The sequence below is a fragment of the Molothrus aeneus genome, chromosome 22, assembly GCF_037042795.1.
Source record: "Molothrus aeneus isolate 106 chromosome 22, BPBGC_Maene_1.0, whole genome shotgun sequence".
Lineage (NCBI taxonomy): Eukaryota > Metazoa > Chordata > Aves > Passeriformes > Icteridae > Molothrus > Molothrus aeneus.
Window position 1 is genome coordinate 7056098 of NC_089667.1, and position 17517 is coordinate 7073614.

The 17517-nt window shown below is 63.8% G+C and overlaps 2 protein-coding genes across 3 annotated transcripts; one reads left to right on the forward strand and one right to left on the reverse strand.

The window, feature by feature from the left end:
• Positions 1-137: 137 nt before the first annotated feature.
• PCSK7 (proprotein convertase subtilisin/kexin type 7) lies at positions 138-13979 on the forward strand. 2 transcript variants are annotated; one of them, XM_066564545.1, is made up of 16 exons: positions 138-164; positions 1075-1527; positions 1942-2076; positions 2465-2630; positions 2924-3014; positions 3568-3622; positions 5134-5272; positions 5853-5953; positions 8436-8603; positions 9771-9878; positions 10733-10835; positions 11683-11839; positions 11928-12022; positions 12149-12242; positions 12512-12629; positions 12775-13979. In XM_066564545.1, exons 2-16 carry the CDS (start codon positions 1087-1089, stop codon positions 13177-13179), a joined length of 2376 nt encoding a protein of 791 aa, XP_066420642.1. In that variant the 5' UTR covers positions 138-164; positions 1075-1086; the 3' UTR covers positions 13180-13979. The 2 variants fall into 2 exon arrangements, with proteins under 2 accessions (XP_066420642.1, XP_066420643.1); XM_066564546.1 differs by lacking the exon at positions 138-164 and adding an exon at positions 648-666.
• Positions 13980-14366: 387 nt separating this feature from the next.
• Positions 14367-17366, reverse strand: TAGLN (transgelin). The gene is made up of 5 exons (XM_066564478.1): positions 17275-17366; positions 15597-15795; positions 15300-15477; positions 15111-15213; positions 14367-14893 (listed from the first exon to the last, which is right to left on the reverse strand). The coding sequence occupies exons 2-5, from the start codon at positions 15774-15776 to the stop codon at positions 14752-14754; spliced, it is 603 nt and encodes a 200-aa protein (XP_066420575.1). The 5' UTR covers positions 15777-15795; positions 17275-17366; the 3' UTR covers positions 14367-14751.
• Positions 17367-17517: the final 151 nt, after the last annotated feature.

Here is a 17517-nt window from a genome sequence, read left to right on the forward strand (position 1 = left end):
GCCGGCGGAGCGGCACCGGGCGGCACCGGGGGGCACCGAGCGGCACCGGGCGGAGCGCACGACCCGCGCCCCCGCCGCGCCGCCCCTTCCGCCCCGCGCCCCGGCGGATGTGACGCCGCTGTCAGCGGCACCGCGGTTCCGGCGGCGGCGGCGGCTCATGCCCGGTGAGCGCTGCGGGGCGGCACCGGCGGGCGGCGGGCTCCGGGCGGCGGGAGGGATGCGCACCGGGCCGGGGAGCGCTGCCGCCGGCTCCCCGCGGGCCCGGGCGGAGTGGCGGAGGGGAGCGGGGGTGCTGTGCCCGGGGGTGACCTCCGCGGTGTCCCCGGTGCCGGTGCCCGGCGGAGCGGGGAGCGCCGCGGCTGCCCCGGGGCGCTGCGCGGTGCCGCTGCCGGGGCGCTTAAAGCCCGACTTGTAGGGAGAGGAACGCGGAGTTCGGTGTCCAGCGGCAGCGGCAGCTGATGAGTTGTGTCAGAGGGGAATGGACCGGGTTGAAGGAGGAAAAGGGCCAGGGGTGTCGAGCTCCGGGCACGGCCGAGGCAGCGGGATCTCGGGAGGTGTTTGCCCCGCTCTGCGGTGCCGTGGTTTGCGGGCTGCGGGTTGAACCGGGGCTCGACGGTGATTTCTGCCCGTGCCAGGGAAAAGCAGGTTTCTCCGGTCGTGGAGCAGGTGAGGAACGAGTTCGGTGGGCTCCTGCAGAAGAGGAAGCGGCTCTGGGCTGCCCGCCGAGCATGGCGGTGCCCGTGGTGTTTGTTCTGGGGAGCCACGCATCAAGAGTTTCTTATCAGTTCCTTATCAGAGGCAGGAGGGGGAAGTGGCTGCTCCTGCCAGCCCCGCGCGGTGTTTCCTGGCCCGGGGCTGGCACCCGGCAGGGCAGGGCAGGGCTGGGATCGATCCCTGGGTGTGCCTCCCGTTCTGAACCCTGGGAAGGAGCCGCTGGTGTTTCCCGGGAAAGGGATCTGCCGTGCAGCGGGTTGGTGGCAACCCCTATGGGGCTCTGTGGGACCTTCAGGTGGCCCCGGCCACCGTGTCCCTCATCAGGAGGGGTTCTCACCAGTTTCACGTGTGCTGTTACAGCCCTCGTGTCTGATGCCGCATTGGAGGCGGGGAGCGCCGCTATGGAGTGCGGGGATGGAGGCCACGCTCTGCATCCACACGTGCCTTTGGCTCAGCGCTTCCTGGATCCCCCTGGCCTCGCCGGCCCTGGACACTGAGGGCAGCCACGGGAAGCTGACGTGGGCCGTCAGCCTGGAGGCGCCCGAGGAGGAGCTGGAGCAGCGGGCAGAGGAGCTGGCCCGGACTGCAGGGCTGGTGAACATGGGCCGTGTCGGGGAGCTCAAGGGCCATTACCTCTTTGCCTACCAGCCCGACGGCCACGCAGCGGCTGAGCACGAAGCCATCAGGAGATCCGTGGACACTTTGTTTGCACAGCACGACAGCGTGCGGTGGCACTCGGAACAGAAGCTTCTGAAGCGCTCCAAGCGCAGCCTGCACTTTAACGATCCCAAATACCCCCAGCAGTGGCATCTGGTGAGTGGTGTCCCAGCTCCTGCTGTGCTCCCAGGCTCGGGCTGTCTGTGTGGCCATGGGCGAGCTGTCATGCAGGAGGCAGAGCAGCCTCTTTCTGTGCTTTGGAGAGGAGGGAGCTCGCTGAGAGCTCACCCTTCCTGCCGTGTGCTTGCTGTGATGATGGGAGGAAGCAGCTCCTGCAGCTGGTTGTGCACTGGTGGCACTGGGGTGGGCAGAGGGCTTTGGCTGGAGCACACTGTGTCCCCCACCTCGTGGCTCCAGCAACTGTTGTTCATTGTCAGCCTCAATTAATCTTCCCTGACTGTCCTGTGAGTCCTTCCCGTGCTGGCCCCAGCCCCACACTTCATGTCCAGTGCCCCCAGGAGGTCCCCTCAGCACTGACCATGTCCCCTCACTGTCCTTTCTGGTGCTTAGAACAACCGCAAGAGCCCCGGGAAGGACATCAACGTCACGGGCGTGTGGGAGCGGAACGTGACGGGGCGCGGGGTGACGGTGGTGGTGGTGGACGACGGCGTGGAGCACACCATCAAGGACATCCAGCCAAACTACGTGAGTGCCGTGCAGGCTGCAGGCCGGGCAGTGTGACAGGAGTGTGTGAGAGCTCAGAGTCCTGCCTGTGCCATCACTTTGGCTCAGCCAGGGCGGAAAGTGCCAGCAGCAAACCTTTCCTGGGAGGTTCTGCACCCAGGTTTTGGGGTTACCTGCCTTTGTGCAACCCATGTGAGGCAGCTGGCATCCCTCTGACCACAGCAGTGCCTGGAGCTGCCTTGGTCGGTCCTTTCCCCACAGCAGCAGCTGGCAGTGTTGAGCAGCAGCCCTATGAGGAAGCAGCCTCCAAGTTCCTGTGACGCCCAGCCCGTGTTGTGTTCTCTTAACTCCTCCTTTTCCCAAACTGAGGAGAGCAGAGCCCCAGTCCTGACCGTGGGTCTGTTTGCAGAGCCCAGAAGGCAGCTATGACCTGAACTCCAACGACCCTGACCCCATGCCTCACCCCGACGAGGAGAACGGGAACCACCACGGGACGCGCTGCGCCGGGGAGATCGCGGCCGTGCCCAACAACAGCTTCTGCACCGTGGGGGTCGCCTTCGGCAGCCGCATCGCGGGTAGGTCACCCTGCCAGGGCCTGCCTTCCGTCCCTGGGTGCTGCAATAACATCACTAGAGCTGGACAGGACCTGCCTGAGCTCGGCTGGCCCTTGGTGCTGGACAAATAGCGGCACAGGGAACAGGAGGGTTTGCCCCAGATCCAGCAGGACCTGGCATTGCCTCGGCTCTCCAAAGCTGGGCTGACCTTGCAGGGTGAGCACAGCGGGGCAGCCTCGAGCCGGGAGTGTGTTTGCAGTTTGTGCAGCTCGTGTGACCCGTGTTCCTCACGTCCCTTGTCCTCTGTCCTGCAGGCATCCGAGTGCTGGACGGGCCCCTCACGGACAGCATGGAGGCCATTGCCTTCAATAAGCACTATCAGATCAATGACATCTACAGCTGCAGGTGAGCCCTGGGACCCTGAGCTGGCTGCCAGCCCTGCTCTGCCTGGGGATGGGGTCGCAGCTCGTGGCTGAGTGCTCACACCAGCTCCCATCCTCCTGTGGCTGCAGTTAGCCTTGATAACCTTGTTATCAGATGGCCTTGTTAACCACAATCCTGTTCCTGGAGACCTGTCCTGGGCTCTGCACAGCTCTCACAGGTGTGAGGTGTGTGCTGCTGCAGCACATCCTCTGGGCTGGCTGTGCTGGAGGGGGCACTGTGCTCCCCTCTGTGGTCAGGCAGCCCCGGCTGAGCCGTGTGTGACGGGGATTGGAATGTGTGAGAAGCCTCTTGTTAAATAAAAATCAAACATTTTGTGCACTGGAATCTGACCCAGGGGCACAGTGCAGACACGACAGCCATGTCCCAGCAGCGAGGGGCCATTCTGATGGGTGGGAAAGTGCAGTGCTCTGCAGTCCCAGTCATGGCTCTGGGAGCAGCTGGGAGCTGGCTGTGGTGACAGGAAGAGCCTCCTGTGCCTCCTGGGGCTGTCACCTCACGGTGTCTCTCTTTGCAGCTGGGGTCCCGACGATGATGGGAAGACTGTGGATGGCCCCCACCAACTGGGAAAGGTAAATCCCAGCTCCAGCAGCCCTGGGGGAGCCTCCAGGGCTTGTGGCTTGTTGCCTGCCCGTTCAGGGCGGGAGGGCCATTGCTGTGACACTCTGCACATCTGCGTGTGTCCCTCGGTGCCAGCAGAGGTGTCCCTGTCACTGTGGGGTTGGGAGAGGCCACGCTGCAGCAGGAGGGCAGGGCAGGGTGAGCTTTCCAAGCAGAGGCTGCTTCCAGCAGGGAAAGGCTCTTTCACAATCTGTGGAAGGTGTGGCACTGACAGCTTGTGCAGCCCATGGGGTGCTCTCTGCTCAGGAGGCCGAGCTTTGCCTGTGCTCAGGGTGGCTCTCCAGGCAGGGATGGTGCCCTTGGATACTGGGAGTAAATAAGGGGGGGTGGGATTGCAGTGGGAGGAAGAGTCAGAGCTGAGGCTGCTCCTTCCCAGGCCATTAAGGTTTTCTCCAAGCTCCTGTGCTGCAGAACTGCTGCAGAACACACCCAGCCTGCCTGTGCTGCAGCAAGGGGTCACCAAGGGGCCCCAAAACCAGCAGTGGGGTGTGGTTCTGCTCCAGTGCTCTTCTGCTGTGCTTTTCCAACCACAGCTCGGCAGCGCTGACAACTGAGCTGTTCGTTCACCATAACAAATAGTCCCCAGTCCTGCAAGTTAATTTATTCCCTTCCTGCCTGCAGAGACAGCTGGAACAAGCTCCAGGACACAAAGCACAGGCAGAGCTCGCTGTGCCACAGAGAATGGGCAGAATGTGCCCTCATCTGCCAGGGGAGGGAGAGCAGGGTGGTTACTTCCAGTGGGGTTGTGTTCTTGCTCATCCCTCTGACGTGTCCTTCCCCTAGGTGGGAGCAGAGTCTGGGCTGAAATGTGCTGCCAGGTGGGGCCCCGGCTGTGGCGTGTGCCAGCAAAGGCAAAGCCCCGGGGTCTGTGGGGCTGGGCACTCGGAGAGGGGCAGTGGGGAGCCCTGATCACACGTGCTGGGCTGGCTGCTGCAGGAAGCCCTGGGATCAGTGTGGAAGGAGCCCCCAGCCCTGGGATCAGTGTGGAAGGAGCCCCTGCCCTGGGATCAGTGTGGAAGGAGCCCCCAGCCCCAGGATCAGTGTGGAAGGAGCCCCCAGCCCCAGGATCAGTGTGGAAGGAGCCCCCAGCCCCAGGATCAGTGTGGAAGGAGCCCCTGCCCTGGGATCAGTGTGGAAGGAGCCCCCAGCCCCGGGATCAGTGTGGAAGGAGCCCCTGCCCTGGGATCAGTGTGGAAGGAGCCCCCAGCCCCAGGATCAGTGTGGAAGGAGCCCCTGCCCTGGGATCAGTGTGGAAGGAGCCCCCAGCCCCGGGATCAGTGTGGAAGGAGCCCCCAGCCCTGGGATCAGTGTGGAAGGAGCCCCTGCCCTGGGATCAGTGTGGAAGGAGCCCCCTGCCCCGGGATCAGTGTGGAAGGAGCCCCCTGCCCTGGGATCAGTGTGGAAGGAGCCCCAGCCCTGGGATCAGTGTGGAAGGAGCCCCCTGCCCTGTCCCTCTCCACAGGCTGCCCTGCAGCACGGGGTGATCGCGGGTCGCCGTGGCTTCGGGAGCATCTTCGTGGTGGCCAGTGGCAACGGGGGCCAGCACAGTGACAACTGCAACTACGATGGATATGCCAACTCCATCTACACTGTCACCATAGGTGAGCCCTCTGTCTGCTCCCCTCCCAGCCTGGAGCAGTGAGGTGATCCCAAAAGCACAGAGCCTGCCCATCTGGGAGCTGGCTGGATGCTGGGAATCTGTGGGGAATGTCTGGGGACAAGCCTGGCAGTGGCTGGGGTGTGCTGGGCTTCAGCCCCCATCCCTGCAGTTTGTGTCTGAGCTACAGAGCAAGAGGAGGCCAGAGAAACTCCTGCCCGTGCCCAGGCCTCCCTCCCAGGGCTGTGACAGACGCTGCCATGTTCAGGGCATGATCTGGAATGCAGCATTCCCAGCATTTGTGTTAGAGGAGAAGTGTGTGATCCACGTTCTCCAGAGCAGAAGCTGCGTGAGGGGCAGGAGATCTGTGTGACACTGAGCACAGCGAGGGATTATTTATCATTGCTGCCCTTTCTGTAGATCTTCCAGGTGGGCAAAACACAGGCTTGGTTCTGATTTCCCTGCCCAGCTCCCAGGCCCTGGAGGAGCACATGGCAGGAGAGGCTCTTGGGATCAACACCCCCAAGTCCCAGCAGTGGGAGCAGGGCAGTTTCACCCAGGGGGTGCCTCTGCTGTTTCCCCAGGAGCTGTGGATGAGACAGGCTCCATGCCCTTCTATGCTGAGGAGTGTGCCTCCATGCTGGCTGTCACCTTCAGCGGCGGGGACAAGATGATGAGGAGCATCGTGAGTACCTGTGTCCCCTGTCTGTGCCCTCCTGGCCACCCCAGGGACAGCCAGGACATGGCTCTGTCCCCTCTGATTCCTTTTTATTCCCTCTGATGTGCCTTTAATCCAGGCCCTGCACAAACAGAGGGAGGCTCCTGTTTCTCAGCCCCTCAGTGCTGCCCAGCCAGCCCCCCTCTCTCTGCTCCCAAGGGGTGCTGGAGCATGGAGGGCAGGGAGAGCCTCAGGCTCTTTAAACCACTTGGCCCCAGCTTCTCCTCTGTTCTGGCACGTGGGCCTCTCCCAGCCGAATTTTTAAGAATATTTTTATCAGCTTTTCCTTTCTTTTGCCAAAAAACGACTTCTTGTCAACAACACGTCCTTTCTGCCCGAGCCAAGCAGCCAGGGCTGTTTTCCCCCCTGCAGGCCTGACCCAGCCCGTCCCTCCCTTGGTGCCAGGCCGCCCCCAGCCCCGTGGTGTGACCCCTTCCTGTCCTGTGGGGCCAGCAGGGACTGCAGAGCCCACCCGCCCCAGGGCAGCCTGGGGGAAGCATCGCTGCCTCCTGATATTTAGGGTTGGGTTGGCCACGTTTGGAGGATCTCCCACCAGGACAGGACTTCCCAAGAGCTCTTTCCTGTGGCTCTGTGCCTGCCACAGAGCAGCTGAGTCCAGGCTTGTCAAACAGGGCTGGGGAAACCTGGGGAACAGGGAGAGCCTGGGATCCTCAGGCACCTGGTGGGACTCAGCCAGCTCCTCCTGCAGCCCAGAGCCAGGGCAGGCCACAATCTGCCACAGGGACAGTAAAACCCAGAGCAGGGCTGATTCTTGCTGCCAGAAATCCCTGCAGTTGTCCCAGGCTGGTTTGGAAAGTGCTGACCCTGGGAAAAAAGGGAACCAGCGAGGGCTGTGCTGCATTCCATCAGGAGCTCCAGGCTCGGGGGCTGCTCTGGCTTCCCCCAGCATGGTGTGAGCGCTTTGGAGGTCACAAATGCACGTTCAGTTTAAACGCTGGCTTTGTGGGACACTAACAGGGGAGCTGGCTCTCCATGGGGCAGCCAGGGCGAGGTGCACACGGAGCCTGGGAGCAGCTGGTACCACAGTGGCTCCTTCAGCCAGCCCTAGCCCTGCTAAACCCCACCCAGCCCTTTTCAGGAGCACAGTCTGCTCCTGGGCACCCTGCAGCTCGCTGCAGTGCTGCCAGAGTTAACTCAGAGTTCATTTCCCTGCAGCCATCTGCTCCAGCTTTTTTTTTTCTTTTACCAGACCATAAACTTTGTGTGGTTTCCTTAATGGGAAGAATTTAATACAGCTTCTGGCACTGGATGTGTTTCCTACTGAAAGTTTGTGCTCTCAGGGTGCTCTGTGTGGGACACTCAGTGTCCCAGTGTGAGCTGGAGCCACTCACAGCTGGAAAAATGGGATGGAGCCAAGCAAAAACACAAGAAACCCTTCAGATTTTGGGCTTTCTCCCCATGGGGAGCAGAGGGAGATGGATGCACTTGCTTTGCAGTGAGGCGGCACAATTTGAGAGCTGCCTGATGCCTCTTCAGAGGCTGTGTGTGCTCTGCACAGCCCCACATGGCCCCTGCAGTCTGGTTGTGACACTGATCAGCAGTGACAGTGAGGAAGAGCCCACACTGCGTCTGCCAGGGGTTTCCCTCAGAGTTCCTTAGTTAGGGCTAGTTCCTCTCTGTGTCTCCAAAGGGAACTGTTCTCCATGCCCCATTTCCCACCTGGGATCACTGTCCCTGCAGTGAGGCTGTCCCAGGGACCCCTCCTGGCTCTGAGCAGGGCCAGTTGTGTCAGGGACCCCTCCTGGCTCTGAGCAGGGCCAGCGGTGTCAGGGACCCCTCCTGGCTCTGAGCAGGGCCAGCGGTGTCAGGGACCCCTCCTGGCTCTGAGCAGGGCCAGTGGTGTCAGGGACCCTTCCTGGCTGTGAGCAGGGCCAGTGGTGTCAGGGACCCTTCCTGGCTGTGAGCAGGGCCAATGGTGTCAGGGACCCCTCCTGGCTCTGAGCAGGGCCAGCGGTGTCAGGGACCCTTCCTGGCTGTGAGCAGGGCCAATGGTGTCAGGGACCCTTCCTGGCTCTGAGCAGGGCCAGCGGTGTCAGGGACCCTTCCTGGCTGTGAGCAGGGCCAATGGTGTCAGGGACCCCTCCTGGCTCTGAGCAGGGCCAGTTGTGTCAGGGACCCCTCCTGGCTGTGAGCAGGGCCAGTGGTGTCAGGGACCCTTCCTGGCTGTGAGCAGGGCCAATGGTGTCAGGGACCCCTCCTGGCTCTGAGCAGGGCCAGTGGTGTCAGGGACCCCTCCTGGCTCTGAGCAGGGCCAGCGGTGTCAGGGACCCCTCCTGGCTCTGAGCAGGGCCGGTGGTGTCAGGGACCCTTCCTGGCTGTGAGCAGGGCCAGTGGTGTCAGGCTGAGCTGGGGCTGGCTCGGGGCCAGGAGCACACGTCCCTGTGCAGCCCAGCAGCCTGACAGGGGCCTGTCCCACGTTCCTTGGCAGGTGACGACAGACTGGGACCTGCAGAAGGGCACGGGCTGCACAGAGGGGCACACGGGCACGTCGGCGGCCGCCCCGCTGGCCGCGGGGATGATCGCGCTGATGCTGCAGGTGCGGCCCTGCCTCACCTGGCGCGACGTGCAGCACGTCATCGTCTTCACCGCCACCAAGGTGAGTCCCTCCCTCCCTCCCTCATCATCTTCACCGCCACCAAGGTGAGTCCCTCCCTCCCTCCCTCATCATCTTCACTGCCACCAAGGTGAGTCCCTCCCTTCCTCCCTCATCATCTTCACTGCCACCAAGGTGAGGGCCTGGCCCCGCTCCTCCTCCCTCCCTCCTTCCCTCCCCTCAGGGTGCTGCAGGATGCTGGGCCCTGCTGTGCACATCCTTGTTTGTGTCTGCTGCCCCTCCATAAATCTCTGCCTCGTCTGGTTCTCTCCTCACCCCCTGTTCCTTCCAGGAATGTGGCTGAGGCATTTTCCCCTGTCATGATAATAAATGGGTTGTTTGCCTCAGGAATGCCTCCATCTGCCAATGGAGGGGTCTTCCAGGGGCTCAGATGGTTCCAGGGCTGAGAAGGTTCCAGGGCTCAGCAGGGTCCAGGGGCTCAGGAGGTTCCAGAGCTCAGCAGGTTCCAGGGCTCAGGAGGTGGGGCTGGCCCAGCCCAAGGGCTGCCACCTCTGCAATGTCACCTCACAGCCCAGGCAGTGGGAAACAGGAGCTCTGCCCTGCCCTGGCCTTTCCTGGGCTCTCCAGAGAACTGGGCTCCCGGAAACAGGCACAACAGAGAGCTGGGCAGCAAACACAGCCCTGCCCTTCACCCAGAGCAGGAGTGAGAACTCACTGGAGGGATGGGGCTTCTTCCTCACCCCTCTGGGGAGCAGGAGGCTGTGTCCAGCTGATGCTGTGCTCTCTTTGGCATGGGACAGTGTTTTCCATAACTTCCAAGCCAATGTTGCCAGAGCAGTACAACTCAGTAAGTGATGGGACCCAGATCTGTCCTGCCCCAGCTCTTGGTGATTTAAAGGACTCGGTTCCTTCTCTCCAAGGCCTCTGCCATGCCACAGGCAGTGGTTTGGGCAGCAGGGAGCAGCTGGGATGTTTCAGAGCAGAGGCATTTGTGCCCTTTTGTGCAGCTCCATTTCCTTTCTGAGGAGCTGGAAGCTGCTTTGTCCTGGGATTTGTTTCAAACAAAGATCAACCTGTTCCTTTCTAATAAGGCCATGTGGGTTTGCTTCCCCACGCCTGTGGGATGTGTCTGGGCCTCCTTCCCTCCAGGCCTGGGGGTTCAGGCTGCCTGAGCCCCCAGGTGAGCAGAGCCCCCGCGTGTCTCTGCAGTATGAGGACCGTCACGCCAAGTGGGACACGAACCAGGCTGGCTTCAGCCACAGCCACCAGCATGGCTTCGGCCTGCTCAACGCCTGGAGGCTGGTGAACGCTGCCAAGGTAATGCCCTGCCCTGCCACACCTGCCCTGGGGGCAGGCACAGCAGCCCAGCCCAGTGCAGCCCCATGGCAGGGACAGCTCCTGTCCCGCTGACGCCTGGGGTGACACCGCTGCCGTTCAGCACTTTGGCCACCATCCTGCTGGCCCTGCCTCCGAGGCTGCTTTGGGTATGAGCTCACGAGGCTCCCAGCAGTGCCTGAGAGCTGCTGCTCTCCAGCACTATATATAGCCATGGTGAGGGCCCTGATCCACGGCACCAGGAGCAGCCCCAGCACCTTCCTCCCTCCACAGGGTCTGTCCTGCCCCAGAACCAGGCTGTGCTCAGCTGGCAGCTCTGGGGGAGTGGTGTGCTCACAGCAGGCTGGGGCATCCCCATCTCTTCCTCCTCTGTCACACAGAGCCCAGGGCACATCCCTTTGGCACTTGGTCCCAGCTGTGTGTGGAGCTCTGTGCAGCTGTGTCAGGTCACTGCCACTGCCAGCCGTGCCCCCGGGGTCACAGGGACCTCCAGGCTGCTCCCTCTTCCTGCAGGCACTTGGGTTCTGCTGTTCCCTGTCCCCTGTGCCAGAGGTGGAGTGGAACAGCCTCAGCACACCACTCAGAGCCGCTGTGACAGACGCAGAGCTGGGGAGTCCCAAACCCTGATCAGCCCTCCTGGCTCCCAGGCAGTGACTTTCCCTCCTTTCCTGGGCATGTGGGCACTGCTCCCATCCCTGGGGTGTCCCACAGCACCATCGGGAGAGGCCCCTTGGCCTGGGCCCACATCCAGCGCAGGAGCAGCCTGTGGGAGCTGGAGGGAAGGGTGTGCAGGGAGGCTGCAATCCGTGCTGAACCCTCTCTCCTTCCCCTGGCAGATCTGGGAGTCTGTGCCCTACCTGGCCTCGTACGTGAGCCCCGTGCTGAAGGAGGGCAGGAGCATCCCCTGGCTCCCTCAGGAGCTGGAGGTGGCCTGGAATGGTAAGAACAGGTGTGCCATGGATGGAGAGCAGAACCACCCTGCCCTGTCAGAGCAGGTGTGCCATGGATGGAGAGCAGAACCACCCTGCCCTGTCAGAGCAGGTGTGCCATGGATGGAGAGCAGAACCACCCTGCCCTGTCAGAGCAGGTGTGCCATGGATGGAGAGCAGAGCCTGCCCTGCCGTGTGGCACAGCCGTGCAGGACCAGCCCTGGGCTGCAGGAGTCCAGGAAGGGGTTAAATGCTGGGCTGCCTGGGCTTTTTCCGCTGCCCATCCCAGGGGATCCCCTCCCCACATCCCATCCCTGCTCTGATGTGTTTGGGGAGCCAGACGGGCTCAGGAGCAGGGCTGGGCAGTGGCCAGAGCCGCTCTGCTGCCTTTGACCATTTTAGGAAATGCTGCAGCTCCCGACTTGGCCGGGCTGTGCCGAGCAGCAGCGGCTGCTCCAGGCTACCAGGGGCAGGGAGAGCTGAGCCCAGCCCTGCCCGGCCCCCAGCAGGCCTGCAGGCAGGGGACACTGCTGCCTCTGTGACCTGCCTGTCCTGCCATGGGCCCACGTCCCCCCTGGCAGGGGCTGGAGCACCCACCCAGCTCTCCCCACTGCAGAAGGGCTGTGGTCAGCAGCTCTGGGGCCGTGAGCATTCCTGGAGCTGGGAATGGCTGGAGATGGGCTGGGCCAGCCTGGACACCTGGGTTCTGCTGCCAGCCCCACACAGGGCAGTGGGGAAGAGGCAGAGACCACGTGTGTGTCCCGTGAAGTGGCACCACAGCCCGGTGGGGCTGCCTGGCAGTGGGGACTCCATCCCAGCACCACCAGCCTTGACCAACCCCCATCTCCCTTTCCCAGTGACCCCTGCCGACCTGCAGCTGTCTGGCATGAGGACCCTGGAGCACGTGGCTGTCACTGTCACCATAACCCACCCTCGCCGTGGCAACCTGGAGATCCGGCTGCTGTGCCCCAGCGGGATGATGTCCCTGATCGGCACCACCCGCAGCATGGACTCGTGAGCACCGAGGGCACAGGGCTGGGGCCGTGTCCTGCCCGCTGCCTCTGTGACCCCTCACGGGTTGTTTCCCCTCCCCTCTTGGCAGGGACCCCAATGGCTTCTCTGACTGGACCTTCTCCACGGTGCGCTGCTGGGGCGAGGAGGCGCAGGGCACCTACAGGCTGCTCATCAGGGACATCGGTGAGTGCTGCCCTCGGGGCACCCTCAGCACTGGTGGCAGCTCTGTGCCACGTCCCAGGGAGCTGCCAGCTCATGGCCTGGTTGGCTCAGAGAGTTCCCCACTGGACCAGCCCGCTTCCTCCCCAGGGGACGACAGCCTGAGGCCTGGCACCTTGAGGCAGTGGCAGCTGACCCTGTACGGCTCCTCCTGGTCCCCAGCAGAGATGAAGGAACGGCAGAGGTAGGGCACCGCGTCCCCCAGGGGTAGAACACCCCGTTCCCAGCGTGGAGGGAGCCAGCAGAGGGGGGCTGGGGGGTTCATCCCTGCCTCCCTGTGAGCAGGGGGTGGGTGGGAGCCGTGTTGCTGCCAGGTGAGGCCGGGGCTGCCCTCACACCTCACAGGGCTGCAGAACACAGCTCTGTGTGCTGAAGGAGACAGTGCAGACCCTTTGTGGGCGTTTTGGAGCCCCTCCTACCCGTGGGAGCCTCACAGGGTGTCTCTGTCCCCAGGCTGCTGGAGGAAGCCATGAGTGGGCAGTACCTGAGCAGTGACTTCTCCCTGCCCTGTCCCCCAGGGCTGGACATCCCCGAGGAGCAGCGTTACACCATCACAGCCAACACCCTCAAGGTGAGCCTGCTTGCAGGCTGAGAGCCCTGCATGCCTCAGGATGAGCTGGAAGAGCAGGACCCTGCTCTGTGCCCTCTCTGCTGGGCAGTGGGCAGGGCCCTGAGTGGGTTGAGAGCTGTGTTTTTCAAGGGGTTTCCCTCTGCAGACCCTCCTGCTCCTGGGATGCTTTGCCGTGTTCTGGACATTTTACTACATGCTGGAGGTTTGCCTGACGAGGAACGAGGTGGGGCTGGACCTGGCCTGCTCCAGCTCCAGCAGCTGCAGGTGGTACCAGCAGGGCAGGAAGCACCGAGCCCTGGAGAGCGACCTGGAGATGGAGTCGGTGCCACTGTACCGGGAGAAGGACGTGGACGAGGCTGAGATGGAGTGTGAGCACCTGGAGCCTGCCCAGGATGGGCAGAAGGGGTCCTGGAGCCCCACACACCCCAAACTTTCCAGCAATGGCAGAGCTGGGAGCTTCCACGAGGCAGCCCCCAGTGGAACGGGGTTCCTGGGCAGGGAGGCATCGACTGAACTGCTCAGGGAGGACAGGGAGCACCAGCCCTGCTGACTGGGGCTGGGCTGGGGCCCTGCCTTGGTACGACCTGCCTGGGCTCGGGCAGCACAGACTCATTGCTGAGCCTCCACGGACCATTGCCACTGTGTCCTGCGGGAGGTGGTGCTGGAAGGGGCTTGGAAACAAGGAGAGAGGGCTGGTACTGGAAAGGGAGATCCCCTTCCCTCCTCCTGGCAAACAAAGCAAGCCTTAAACCCTTTCCTGGTGGAGCCTGCCCTGCTGGACGCTCAGGGCGCCGTTGTGAGTGGAGTGCCATTCCCACCCAGCCCCTTCCTGCGCTGCAGCAGGGCCAAGACGTGTCCCTTTGTCCCTGATTTCTGCAGAGCCAGCCTGGAAAATGCAGCAGGGCCCCAGCAGCCTCCTCTGCAGGCAGGGACCCCGCAGCACTGGCATCTCCCTGGGCTGGCAGCCGGCCCCTACCCACCAGTTATCCCAGTTTAGAAGCAGGGAGTTATTTCACTCATCTCCAGCCAGCGCTTCTGCCTGCCCCCGTGCTCCAACGCTGCTGATTCCTCCTCTCCTGCGGGCACAGAGCAGCTGTGGGCTGGGGGCGGCAGGAGCCAGCCTGGCTGGGGGCAGGATGGGCTGTCCCTGTGTCACTCTGCTGGCAGGTAGGCCTGGCTTGGGCTGGGGAGGGGAGGCTGAGTTGCTCTGGCAGTGGCTCGTCTGAGCAGGGTTGGCTTCTTCACATGGCTTTGGGTTCGGTGGTTTATTTTTTTAAAGCTGGGGTTTGTTTTTTAATCAGCAAAGCCCTTTTGTGTAGCTTTCCAAATAAAGCCTGAAAAACCCTCCTCTCCCCCGCCTTCCATCACTCTTCTGCCCTCCCAGAGCTTCCTCACTGTGGAAAAATGTGTCACACAGCAGCTCCCAGCCCCGGGGCCAGACCCAGTGCTGGGGTGCTGCATCTGGGGGGGCTGTGAGCCCTCTGTGCCCTGGGGGAAAAGGGGCTGCTCCAGGCAAGGGGAGGCAAGGGCTGGGCCAGAGCATTGGCAGGAACAGGACAAAAGCGGCTGTCATGGTTCAGCGGGGAGAGGGCAGAGTTTTCCAAGCCAGGTAGGGAAAATCCAAGCTTTTCCCAGGTTTGGAGGTGGCAGAAGGAGCAGCTCCCTTTTAGGGAGAAGGACTTGGTCTCTCCAGGCGCCACCAGCAGGGCGGGTGGCAGGAAACCTCACCAGGCCACGCTCGATGAATATAACCCTTTAATTTTGACAAAAACGAAGTACAAAACCGAGGCCAATTCTCTCTTCTCCCCGTTGCAGGGATCTCTGCGGCGGTGGCGCGGGGCTGGTGCGGGCAGGGCGGGCGGTGCTCCCGGGGTCCCACCCGAGGGTTCCGGCTGGCGGCGGGGGTGCGAGGCCGGGGGCTGCGGGGGCTGCCCGGGGCTCGGCGCTGGGGGCACGGCCCCGGGCCGGGGGCTGCGGCGGGGCTCGTGCGGCCGCTGGCGGGGCGATGGGGCTGGCGGGCGGATGCTCCTCAATAAATACCAATGGATGGGCGGCGGCGCTGGGCCGGGGGAGCGGAGACGGAGGTCCCGGCTGGGGAGGGCTGGGGGCGGCGCGGCAGTGCCTAGCTGATGATCTGCCGGGGCCGGCCGTAGCTCATGCCCGCCTGTGACGCTCCCTTGTTGGTGCCCATCTGTAGCCCGATGATGTTCTTGCCCTCCTTCAGCTGGCTCTCGGTGAACTCCCGCTTGTGCTCCTGAGCTTTCCTGCGGGGCACAGGGAGAGGCCGTGGGGCACCCGCACCCCCGGCTGCTCGGGAGCACCCCCCGATCCCCAGGAATGTCCCAGCCACCCTCCCTCCCTCCCCAGCTGAATGAAGGTCTGGCATCCCAGCTGCACGCGCTTCCAGGCACAGCAGAGCCGGCTCTGAGCAGCCGCAGGACAAGGCAGTCCCCATGCCCAGCTCTGCACTCCCGCACTTACTTCATGAACCAGTTGGGGTCCCCGTGGTAGTTCCCGTCGTTCTTGGTGACTGCCAGGCTGCCCAGGGCCATCAGCGTCCTCTGCACCGCTGCCATGTCCTTGGCTGCCCAGGGAGAGAGGAGCATGAGGATGGGCACAGCACAGAGGGACCCCCTGGGACCCCCAACCCCGCCTGCCCCCCTCCCGCACCTTCAAACAGGTCCACGGTCTGGAAGATGTCTGTCTTGACCACGCCGTAGTCCTCGGCCGCCTTCAGGAACTGGGCAATCTGTTCCATCTGCTTGAAGACCATGGTGGGCGGCGCGTCGGGGATCTTGACGGGCTTGGAGCCGTCGGGGTAGAGGCTGTTCACCAGCCTGCTGAGCACCTGCCACAGAGGGGAGCCTGGGCTTGCTGCACTGCCCTCAGAGCTCCCTGTGCTGCCCTTGGAGCCCCCCATGTTGCCCTCAGAGCTCCCCACGGCCGCCCAGCCCCAGCCCCACTTACAATGCCGTTCTTCAGCCAGACCTGGAAGCCCAGGCGGCCCCGCTCGGGGCGCCCCACGGCAGCCCCGCACTGCGCCACGATCCACTCCACCAGCCGGTCCTCCAGCTCGTCATCGTACTTCTTCTCGATCTTGGACTGCACGTCCCTGCTCATGCCATAGGCTGGCCCTTTGTTTGCCATGGCTGCGGTGCTGGGAGACCTGGTGGCACGACAGGGACAGTCAAGCTGTGGAGATGCTGTCTCCTCTCCAGGGACCCCGCAGACACCATGGTGTCATCTGCCTGCTGCAGTGGGGACAAGCCCTTCCAACTCTTCCCTCGCCCTTCAGCTCCATCCAGGTGTGTTTGGAGGAAAATTCACCACCATCAAAATCTGCCCAGACAGACGGTTGGTGTCCTGGCAGAGATGCCTCATCCCCAGCTCAGACGGTGCACAGGAGCAGCCTCATCCCTGTCCCTTGCCAGCCCTTGGTTGGCATGGATGTCCCTGCTGTGACCCATGCCAGGATCCAGAGGGCAGGGTGACCATGTCAAGGCTGGCTGGCTGTGGCACAGTAGGGTGGCCTTGGCACAGCAGGGTGGCAGTGGGATGGCCATGCACAGCAGGGTGGCCGTGGGATGGCCTTGGCACAGCAGGGTGGCCGTGGGATGGCCTTGGCACGGCAGGTCCAGGAGCTGGGGAGGAGCACGGGTGAGGCGGGAGCAGCGGGAGCCGTGCCCGTGCCCTTGTAAGGACATGCTGCGGGCAGTGATGGCAGGTAGCCGGCTGCAGGCAGGCCCCGAGGGTGCCAGGGAGGATGCCAGGGAAGATGCCAGTAGGGAGAGGCTCTGGGAGTGGCAGCCAAGCCTTTGGTGGAGCTGGCATCGCTCCCTCCTGCCCAGCTCCTTGCTTGGCTGGGAGCCTCCGAGTGCCTCCAGGAGCAGTGTGGATGTCCCAGATCCACACCTGGCCTCCAGTGGGCTCCTCCTGACCACGGGGCACCCCGGCTCCCGCGGGCTGGGGTGAGAGCTGGCACAGCTAGGTGCAGGAGAGGACACGACCCTGCTTGCTGCCAGCAATGCAGGGGTACCCCCCGAGCCCCGTGATTAATGTGGTGATACCCCACGAGCCCTATGGGCAGCGCGTGCCCAGACCTCATCATGGGCACATCCCGTGATGCTACAGATGTCCCAGCAATCCCACTCCGTGCCCTGGCCCCACCTGGCTCGGAGGGGTCACCACGGCTCCTTCGGCCACACGGCGCTGCCTGTCCCCGGGCGCGCCAGCCCCGTCCCCATCTCCCGAGCACAGGGCGGAAACGGGCACTGGGGGCTGGAGCTGCCCCTCCATCGCTGCCCTGAGCCCCGCACGGCCCCACCGCGGGGACCCGCGGCTGCCAGCCCTGACGGGAACGCGGTCCTGAGGGGAGCAGCAGGACAGAACCTCGGCAGTGACCCCAGCGCGAGCGGGGGAGCCCGACCCTCCTCCGGGGAGCCGCATCCCCATCCCGGGGAGCCGCATCCCCATCCCGGAGGAGCGGAATCCGCGGCATCCAGGGAGTCGCAAATCGCAGTCCCGGGAGCGGTGCCTGTCCCAGGTACAGGGTCCCCATCCCGGGAGCAGCACCCCCGTGCCGGGGGCTGGCGTTCCCACCCCGGGGACCCTCCCCGCCGCCCCCCTCCCCCGCGGCAGGACTTACAAGCGGCTGCGGACGGAGCGAGGGCGATGCTCGGCGAGGGACCAGCGCACTGCCCCGCGGGGACCCCGACCTTGTGCTAAAAGGCGGGCGGCGGGACGGTGATGTCAGCGGGGCGCGGAGCCCGGCCCCCCCCAAACCCTCCCTCCCGGGGCGCCCGGCCCCGCAGCGCTCCGTGACTCCATCCCAGGCACCATATTTGGGGAAAGACTCCGAAAAACCAGCGACGAAAGCCCGCGCTGGAGC

Bases quoted from the DNA above. Each gene is read 5' to 3' on its own strand.
- PCSK7 (XM_066564545.1), top strand. From the start codon at position 1,087: ATGCCGCATTGGAGGCGGGGAGCGCCGCTATGGAGTGCGGGGATGGAG. The intron at 9,879-10,732 runs GTAATGCCCTGC...TTCCCCTGGCAG, and splicing joins GGCTGGTGAACGCTGCCAAG to ATCTGGGAGTCTGTGCCCTA. The intron at 10,836-11,682 runs GTAAGAACAGGT...TCCCTTTCCCAG, and splicing joins GCTGGAGGTGGCCTGGAATG to TGACCCCTGCCGACCTGCAG.
- TAGLN (XM_066564478.1), bottom strand. From the start codon at position 15,776: ATGGCAAACAAAGGGCCAGCCTATGGCATGAGCAGGGACGTGCAGTCC. The intron at 15,214-15,299 runs GTGCGGGAGGGG...CTCCCTGGGCAG, and splicing joins GACCGTGGACCTGTTTGAAG to CCAAGGACATGGCAGCGGTG. The intron at 14,894-15,110 runs GTAAGTGCGGGA...TGTGCCCCGCAG, and splicing joins GACCCCAACTGGTTCATGAA to GAAAGCTCAGGAGCACAAGC.